General features: G+C 45.8%; 1 protein-coding gene across 1 annotated transcript in view; it reads left to right on the top strand.

The window, feature by feature from the left end:
• The window catches only part of LOC308361068 (ral GTPase-activating protein subunit beta-like), a gene marked incomplete at both ends in the record, with an annotated part of 36,964 nt that overhangs the window by 10,512 nt on the left and 16,452 nt on the right, over positions 1 to 10,000 (top strand). Inside the window, 7 exons of the mRNA XM_080833314.1 lie at positions 412 to 447; positions 4,003 to 4,216; positions 6,809 to 6,976; positions 7,426 to 7,540; positions 7,769 to 7,916; positions 8,614 to 8,678; positions 8,903 to 9,035. Coding sequence (XP_080689440.1) covers positions 412 to 447; positions 4,003 to 4,216; positions 6,809 to 6,976; positions 7,426 to 7,540; positions 7,769 to 7,916; positions 8,614 to 8,678; positions 8,903 to 9,035 — 879 coding nt within the window. The remainder of the gene's footprint in view (positions 1 to 411; positions 448 to 4,002; positions 4,217 to 6,808; positions 6,977 to 7,425; positions 7,541 to 7,768; positions 7,917 to 8,613; positions 8,679 to 8,902; positions 9,036 to 10,000) is intronic.

Raw genomic sequence — 10,000 nt, 5'->3', positions numbered from 1 at the left:
TGTGTGTGTGTGTGTGTGCTGTAACAGCATCCTGGATCTGTTCAGCCAGTTGCTGTTTGATGCAGCTTAAGTGTATGTGTCCTTTAGTCCAAATTAGCGTGTGTGTCCTTGTGTGTCATCGTGATCTAAATTAGTGTGTGGTTCGATGCGGCACCAGTGGTACAGCTATAGAATCTTAATGAAGACCCTCTCCAGAACTGTGTGTGTGTGCGTGTGTGTGTGTCTGTGTGTGTGTGTGTGCACTAGAATGCAGATCTTTCCAGAAGGCCAGAGCTATTGTGATGAGCCACCCACCCAAAGTCCTTCAACAGTTTCAGAGAAATGCTCTCCTGGTTTTTCCTCTAATCTCTCTCTCTCTCTCTTTTTTTCTCTCTTTTTCTCTCTCTCTGCTTGTGTTCATTGATCTTTCAGCAACTTTTATCCAAATTCTCCTCTCTTATAAATCTTGTAAGTAACTAACTGCTGCCTTTCTGTTTGAAACCACCATCAGCTATGTGGAATGTGTAGTCAATGTGTTTAGGTTTCATTGCCATTTCTCTATTCTCATGCGTGTTCAGTGATGGGGAAAAAACTCAGTTTCCCAGCATGCACTTGTGGAATGTGTAGTCAATGTGTTAAGGTTTCATTGCCATTTCTCTATTCTCATGTGTGTTCAGTGATGGGAAAAAAAAGTTTCCCAGCATGCACTTGTGGGATGGTGCTTGCCGATGGCACTTTTTGTTTTGCGTTTCCATGGTCACCCATTCATTGATTGTCCTTGTAATGTTTTAGGAATGTGTCTTATTTCATTTGATGGTGCGAGTGGTTGCTGTGGTTACGCTGGGTATGGTTGGATGAGTTGAAGTTAGAGTCTCTCAGTGTCTGCAGTTGAAGGATGGGCATTTGAACTGTCCTGCTAAGTGTACACCAGACTGTTGTGTGTGTGTGCTTTACAGGTGTGCACACAGCATGACTGTGTGTTCGCACAGGTGTGTGTTCATACAGGTGTGTGTTCGCACAGGTGTGTGTTCATACAGGTGTGTGTTCATACAGGTGTGTGTTCATACAGGTGTGTGTTCGCACAGGTGTGTGTTCATACAGGTTTGTGTTCATACAGGTGTGTGTTCATACAGGTGTGTGTTCGCACAGGTGTGTGTTCATACAGGTGTGTGTTCGCACAGGTGTGTGTTCATACAGGTGTGTGTTCATACAGGTGTGTGTTCGCACGGGTGTGTGTTCATACAGGTGTGTGTTCGCACAGGTGTGTGTTCATACAGGTGTGTGTTCATACAGGTGTATGTTCATACAGGTGTTTGTTCATACAGGTGTGTGTTCGCACAGGTGTGTGTTCACACAGGTGTGTTTTCATACAGGTGTGTGTTCGCACAGGTGTGTGTTCATACAGGTGTGTGTTCATACAGGTGTGTGTTCATACAGGTGTGTGCATGGACGTGCATGTGTCCTATTGCAGTTTCACTTGTGAAATCTGTGTGTATGCGTGTGTTTTTGTTTCTTTGAACTATGAGCTCTTTGAACATGTGTGCTTATTCAATTCAATTCAATTTTATTTATATAGCACCATAACAATACAATTGCCTCTAGGCGCTTTACAGAGCCCAGAGCCTGAACGCATGCTTATGCATGCATGTGTATGTGTATGTGTATGTGTATGAGAATGTGTGTGTGTGTGAGAGAGAGAGAGTTTGGTGTGAATGTCTGGGTGTTGAGTGCACAGTGAAGTTTATTTACTAAGGTGAATGTGTGTGCGAGTGCGTGTGTGTGTGTTTGTGTTTATTTATTTGTATGTATGTCGTGTGTGTAATTCCCTCTCTCAGCATCGGTGTGTCTGGAGTAAGAGTGTGTTGATGTGTGTGTGTGTGTGTGTGTGTGTACCTCCCTCTCCCAGCATCAGTGTGTCTGAAGTCTGGAGTAAGAGTGTGTTGATGTGTGTGTGTGTGTGTGTGTGTACCTCCCTCTCCCAGCATCAGTGTGTCTGAAGTCTGGAGTAAGAGTGTGTTGATGTGTGTGTGTGTGTGTACCTCCCTCTCCCAGCATCAGTGTGGTGATGTGTGTGTGTGTGTGTGTGTGTGTGTGTGACTCCTCTCTCAGCATCAGTGTGTTGATGTGTGTGTTACTCCCTCTCTCAGTATCAGTGTGTTGATGTGTGTGTGTGTGTGTGTGACCAGTGGCGCAAAAAGTGGGTATGCGCTGTATGCGGCGCATAGGGGCGCCGCACCATGGGAGCGCCAAAGCGATGGTAAAAAAATAAATTTAAAAAATGTTTGGGGAATTTTCTATATGTAGCTGCTGTTGTGCGTTTCTAAATCATTTCTGCATTTCCTTAATGTTATATAACATTTTAGAGGACTAAACAGACTAGAGTAGGCGCCTCATCTCTTAAGATTCCATAATAGAATTTTGACATAGAAGAGGGAGAGTGAGCACCGTGACCGCTCAACATACGAGCAGTTAGAACTAGGCTACGAGTAGTGAGTTGGTTGGATGGAAGATGGATAAAGCAAAAAGGCTGTCAGGAGCTGAAAACAGAAAAAGAAAGGGGGAAAAAGAGAAGACATGTCAGGGGATGCAACAGCAATTAAATAAGTGGATGGTGAAAGGCAACAGGTAGGTTTTAAGGTGACTTTACGTTTGTGCTTGGAGGCTTGCAAATAATGTTAACAGACTAGCTAGCAGGCTAGCTAGCGTTTGCTAACATAGAAATGTAGCAGCCAAATGGCTAGTTTAAGCCTCATCAATTAGGCTGATGATAGCTACATTTAGATTTTGGTTAAACCCTACTGTACCAATCCCATGTATGACACATCTCAATTTTATTAGGCAAAATAACAACTGGAAACGTAACTCTGGATACCATGGTTACCATTAGCTGTTCATGTTAGCTGTGCTGTCAAACATACAGGCTATCTGTTGGCATGGTGCAATACTAGATAAATGAGCAAGTGCAAAGGCACGGCGTGTTATTATTTAGTAGCAACTAAAGAGCACTCTAGAATATTTTGGTAGCAGCATTGTTACACATCATCACCTTAAAAGATCTTTATTTGTAGACTTACTTTTGCGTTTTAAGGCATTATTTTGCAATGGTTATCATTTTAATGTTAATGTTTGCAACTGTTTATTATTTGTTAACATTGTTACTAATATATATATATATATATTTGTGTGTGTGTGTACAGTATACTGTATGCCCCATAGGGCACCATTATGGTAGGCATGCAGTGGCTGATATACTTTAAAATAAACCTTTATTATTTAAAGCCCATACATGATGATGTCTGGCACACTTATTTATTTATTTGTTTAAGAAAAGAAAAAAAACGTGTGTGTGTGTGTGAGGGGGGGGGGGGGGGGGGGGGGCGCCAAAATTGTTGCTGCATACCCCCCTGGCATTGGGCAGTTGCACCCCTGTGTGTGACTCCTCTCCCAGCATCAGTGTGTTTGAAGTAAGAGTGTGTTTCTCTGTGTGTGTGTGACTCCTCTCTCAGCATCAGTGTGTGTGTGTGTGTGTGTGTGTGTGTGTGTGTGTGTGTGTGTGTGTGTGTGTGTGTGTGTGTGAATCCTCTTCCAGCATCAGTGTGTTGATGTGTGTGTGTGTGTGTGTGTGTGTGTGTGTGTGTGTGTGTGTGTGTGTGTGTGTGTGTGTGTGAATCCTCTCCCAGCATCAGTGTGTTTGAAGTAAGAGTGTGTTTCTCTGTGTGTGTGACTCCTCTCTCAGCATCAGTGTGTGTGTGTGTGTGCGTGTGTGTGTGTGTGTGTGTGTGTGAATCCTCTTCCAGCATCAGTGTGTTGATGTGTGTGTGTGTGTGTGTGTGTGTGTGTGTGTGTGTGAATCCTCTCCCAGCATCAGTGTGTTTGAAGTAAGAGTGTGTTTCTGTGTGTGTGTGACTCCTCTCCCAGCATCAGTGTGTTGATGTGTGTGTGTGTGTGTGTGTGTGTGTGTGTGTGTGTGTGTGTGTGTGTGTGTGTGTGTGTGTGTGTGTGTGACTCCTCTCCCAGCATCAGTGTGTCTGGAGTCTGGCGTGAGTCTGGAGTTGAGGAGGAAAGGGTCCCAGCTATCTGCGCTGTCTGGTGACTCCCTGGTGTCCAACCCTCTGTTCGACTACCACGACCTCCCCGACAGCTACGAGGCGGGCCGCGCCGAGGCCTGTGGCGCCCTCTGCAGGATCCTCTGCAGTAAGCGCACCAGAGAGAACATCCTGCCGGTCTACCTGTCCAGGTGAGTTATCCTGCCTGTCTACCTGTCCAGGTGAGTTATCCTGCCTGTATGGAGGGGGGAGGGGGGCGGGGGGGGAAGAAGAGATGAAGAGAGAAGAGAAGAGCTAGGATGACAGGATGAATTGAGGAGGACGGAGAGGAGAAGAGCTCGGATGAGAGGATTAAGATAGGAGGATGGAGAGGAGAAGAGCTCGGATGAGAGGATGAATTGAGGAGGATGGAGAGGAGGGGAGGGCAGAGGAGAGGAGGGGGGGAGTGCAGGGTAAGGGTTAGAGGGGAGACAGTTAGGTCTGATAGAGTGATAACACCGGAGAGAACATCCTGCCTGTCTACCTGTCCAGGTGGGTCACCCTGTCTTGTAGGGAAGGGGGGGGGGGCAGGAAGAGATGAAGAGAGGAGAGCTGGGATGAGAGGATGAAGATAGGTTGATGGAGAAGAGAAGAGCTCAGATGAGAGGATGAAGATAGGAGGATGGAGAGGAGGAGAGCTTGGATGAGAGGATGAAGAGAGGAGGATGGAGAGGAGGGGAGGGCAGAGGAGAGGAGGAGGGGAGTGCAGGGTATGGGTTAGAGGGGAGACAGTAAGGGGTGATAGAGTGATAACACCGGAAAGAACATCCTGCCTGTCTACCTGTCCAGGTGATTCATCAAGCTTCTCATGATGATCAAACGGGTCTCTTTTATCAACGGAATACTTTACTCTCCAATATGAAGCAATATTTACAAAGAAGAAGAATTTCTAATTAAATAGGTTCGTTAAACAAGGCAGGTTCATGTGACTAGCGACTTCACTTACTAAATCATTACTTAAAACTAACGAGAACATTTGCACATCACTTCCTGCACTTCAGAATTAAGGGGTCTCCTTTCAAATTAAAACACCTTCAGATGAATAGCAAATTTCCATCAACAACAGATAAGGATTTTTTTCATATTTACTGTAAATAATGTAAATAGATCATTTAACATTTCTATTAACTGTTCTTTAACAAAACAAAATAAATCAGTTAGTTTACCCTTAACTTCAAATAATTAATGAGTCTACCATATCATTACTTGATAATAATTCACAACAGTACCTGGTCAGGTAACTGGCCCTTCCTACATACCTGACCAGGTAAGGCAACCTGCTTGTATATCTGGTTAGGTAACTCAACTTATCTGTATATCTGGGCAGGTATCTAGCCCCACCTGTATACCTGGTCAGGTAGCCGTTGGCGACAGTGGTACAGGAGGTAGAGAAGTAGTTTAGTAATCAGAAGGTTGCAGGTTTGATTCCCGGTCGAAGCGTCCTTGAGCAAGATATGAACCCCTAATTGCTCCTGATGTGCAACGTGCCATCAGTGTCAAAATGTAAAACGTGTATTCATCCTTGTAACTCACTTTGGATAAAAGCGTCTGCGAAATGTGTAAATGTAAATGTAATTGGCCCTTCCTACATACCTGACCAGGTAAGGCAACCTGCTTGTATATCTGGTTAGGTAACTCATCTTATCTGTATATCTGGGCAGATATCTAGCCCCACCTATTTACCTGTTCAGGAATGTCACCTTCCCACCTGCCTGTCCAAGTAACTGTCCCTTTCTGAGCACCTGTCCTGGTGGGAGCGGAGGCATGAGAACTGCATTTGATTTGTGTGTGTGTGTGTGTGTGTGTGTGTGTGTGTGTGTGTGTGTGTGTGTGTGTGTGTGTGTTCATCTGGGTGTGTTAGTGTGTATGTGTGTGTGTGTGTGTGTGTGTTCATCTGGGTGTTTTAGTGTGTGTGTGTTTTGTGTGTGTGTGTGTGTGTGTGTGTGTGTTCATCTGGGTGTGTTAGTGTGTGTGTGTGTGTGTGTGTGTGTGTGTGTGCGTGTGTTTGTGTGTGTGTGTGTGTGTGTGTGTGTGTTCATCTGGGTGTGTTAGTGTGTGTGTGTGTTCATCTGGGTGTGTTAGTGTGTGTGTGTGTTCATCTGGGTGTGTGTGATTAAGTTCAGATCAGTGAGTGCCCTCACACTTAGCAGCTGGTTGTAGGTCTTAGAATCTAGTCTTAGATAACAAAAGCCAAACCAGAACCCAAGAGATGAAGATGAGTCCCCAAAAGCTTGTTGTCTTTCCACGGTTCCTTTTGGGTTCCCCGTCACCCCTCTCTGTGTCTTTCCTTTTGGGTTTCCTGTCACGCAGGCTTTTAGCGATTATTTTTTGAGGGTCCATTTTGTCATTTCATTCACATCCTAAATAAAATAGATACAATCTTGCATTTTCATGTTTCCACTGCACTGGACGAGAAAGTTGTTCTTAATATAACAATTTGCGAGGTGTCAGATAGCGAGATTTGCCGAGCCTTCATCAGTAGGTAAACATGGCGGCGGTAACTGGCTGGACTCGGCGAGTTTTGATCGCTTTCAGCAAGTTACCGGGAAAACAGGGGATGAAAAACGTTGGGCGTCTGTAGGGCGTCTTTCCTAAAAGTAGTGCGTCCAATTTCGTATTATTTTAGAACAGTGCGTCCAAAAGACGCATGGACGCATGCCTGGCTAAAAGCCGTCACGCCTCTGTGTTCTTTCCTCGGTTCCGTTTGGGTTCCCCGGCGTCACGTGTGTTCTGTGTTCCTCCAGGTTCTACATGGTTCTGATCCAGGGCCTGCAGGTGACGGAGTTCCTGTGCCGTCCGGTTCTGGCCAGCATCATCCTCAACTCCACCTCCCTGTTCTGCAGCGACCTGAAGGGAGTCAACCTGCTGCTGCCCTACTTCACCCGAGCCCTGGAGACCATCCTACCAGACAGGTGAACACACACACACACACGCACGCACGCACGCACGCATGCACGCACGCACGCACGCACGTACGCACACACAGAGACACACACACACACACACACACACACACACACACACACAGGTGAACACGCACACACACACATACGCACGCATGCACACACACACACACGCACGCACGCATATGCACACGCACACACGCACACATACACACACACACAAGCTGAATTGGGGTCTACCTGCTTCTATCGTACTTCACCCGTGCTCTGGAGACCATCCTACCAGACAGGTGTACACACACACACACACACACACACACACACACACACACACACACACACACGTATTTAGCCTGAGGGGAGTCAATCTTAACAAACAATTCTGCATCTTGTGTGTGTGTGTGTGTGTGTGTGTGTGTGTCTCTGTGTCTGTGTGTGTGTGTGTGTGTGTGTGTTAGGGAGCTGGGTAAGTTCCAGGCGTGTGTGAATCCTGTGGATCTGCGGCGAGCCTCCATCCTGCTGCTCCTCTCCATGCTCCCTCTCCCACTGCACTTTGGGAATGTCAAGACTGAGGTAGGGTCCTGTGTGTGTGTGTGTGTGTGTGTGTAGCAGGTGGGGGGTGGGGTTGTTTGAACTCTTAACATTTTTTTGATTAATTGCAAAAATTCATGTAAGGGTATGTGTGCATGCATGTGATATGATATATGTGTGTGTGTGTGTGTGTGTGTGTGTGTGTGTGTGTGTATGTGTGTGTATGTGTGTGTTTTGGGAAAAATAAAGTGCCTTGTGTGTGGTTCTCAGGTGATTCTGGAGGGGAAATTCAATAATGATGAGAATTGTCAGGGGGACCAGCCTGTGTCGTTCATATCGCTACGGTTACGTCTCGTCAACATCCTGATTGGAGCTCTGCAGACTGAAACAGACCCTGGCAACACCCAAATGATCCTAGGTGTGTGTGCCCGCTTAGCCCCGTCACACTCACACACACTCGTGCATGCTTACATACACACACATGAAGTTACATACATGCACAGAGACACACACACACACACACACACACACACACACACATGAAGTTACATACATGCACAGAGACAACATCACTATCGTAACAGTGTTAATTATCGGACGGCGTGTGTTATCGGCAAAAGGTTTGCGTTTTTATGTGAATCTATTATTAAACTGAAGTTGTAGATTGTTTATCAATTATTAAACTTAGCATTTTGATTGTTTAACAGAATGGCCAATGTTTGACACTGTCAGATTACTGACACAGCTACGCTATCCACTTGTCCAGAATCTTATTTTATCATTCTTCTTACACACTCTTATCTTACACACTCTTTCATATCTCAGGGATCTTTATGTCTTCCTGAAACCGTATTGCTTATATTTCTAATATGCTTTTTTTCTGTGTGGGTCTGTGTGTCTGTGTGTCTGTGTGTCTGTGTGTCTGTGTGTCTTTGTGTCTGTGTGTCTGTGTGTGTGTGTGTGTGTCTTTGTGTCTTTGTGTCTGTGTGTCTGTGTGTCTATGTGTGTGTGTGTGTGTGTGTGTGTGTGTGTGTGTGTGTGTGTGTGTGTGTGTGTGTGTGTGTGTGTGTGTGTGTGTGTGTGTGTGTGTGTGTGTGTGTGTGTGTGTGTGTCAGGTGCCATGTTGAATATGGTGCAGGATTCAGCACTGCTGGAGTCTATTGGAACACAGACAGAACAGGTGGGAGCAGCTCAGAGCCTGGCCACATGACCTCAACTGGTCACATGACCCCCACTGGTCACATGACCTCCACTGGTCACATGACCTCCACTGGTCACTGTGTTTGTGTGTGGTTGTGTGTGTGATTCATTTGTTGATGTGTGTGTGTGTGCGTAGTTGTGTGTGTGATTTCATATGTTGTTGTGTGTACGTGTGTGTCGGATGTGGCTCCTGGTTTTCCTCAGGGTTCGGTGGGAACGGCGCCCTCTGTAGGCCACAGTCGGAAGAGCAGCAGCCTGAGTGCCACCAGCAGAGGCAGCGTGGAGCTGGCCAGCTTTGATTCCGACCGGACCGTCCATTCCCTCCTGCGTGACTATGGTAAGAGCCCACTTCCTGCTGCGTAACTATGGTAACTCTCTTCTGCGTGACTATGGTAACAGCCCACTCCCTTCTGCGTGACTATGGTGAGAGCCCACTCCCTGCTACGTAACTATGGTAACTCCCTGCTGCGTAACTATGGTAACAGCCCACTCCCTGCTGTGTAACTATGGTAACAGCCGTCCGCAGACACCAGTGGGGTGTTTAAAGGCCTGACTATGTATTAATGTAACGTGACATTGAGAAGGTTGGAGTTGTTAAGCTACTGCTATCATCCCACCCAATGCTAGCGCTAACATCTAATCCCATCCTTACCCCTAACATCCTACCCAATGCTAATTCTAACGCTAGCACATAATACCATCCTTACCCCACACATTCTACCCAATGCTACTGCTAACACTAGCACATAATACCATCCTAATCCCTCACATCCTACCCAATGCTAATGCTAACACTAGCACATAATACCATCCTAGTCCCTCACATCCTACCCAATGCTAATGCTAACATTAGCACATAATACCATCCTCATCCCTGGCATCCTACCTAATGCAGACACAATCATAAATGTACACCTGATTTTCGATTAAGTGTTTATGCTTACAGCAATCTCAACCTTCTACTCATCCAACTCAATCTTAATGTTTCCGCATAATCCCAGTCTCACCCTTCACATCCTACCCAATGCTAACGCTAACACAGCAACTTAATCTCATTCTCACATCCTACCCGATGCTAATGCTAACACAGCAACTTAATCTCATTCTCACATCCTACCCAATGCTAATGCTAACACAGCAACTTAATCTCATTCTCACATCCTACCCAATGCTAATGCTAACACAGCAACTTAATCTCATTCTCACATCCTACCCAATGCTAACGCTAACACAGCAACTTAATCTCATTCTAACATCCTACCCAATGCATGCTAACGCTGATATGCTAACCTCTGATCTCAT

The sequence above is a fragment of the Sprattus sprattus genome (assembly GCF_963457725.1).
Source record: "Sprattus sprattus genome assembly, chromosome: 2".
Taxonomy (NCBI): domain Eukaryota; kingdom Metazoa; phylum Chordata; class Actinopteri; order Clupeiformes; family Clupeidae; genus Sprattus; species Sprattus sprattus.
The sequence above is the reverse complement of the archived record's forward strand: the minus strand, read 5'-3'. Positions and strand labels throughout refer to the sequence as shown.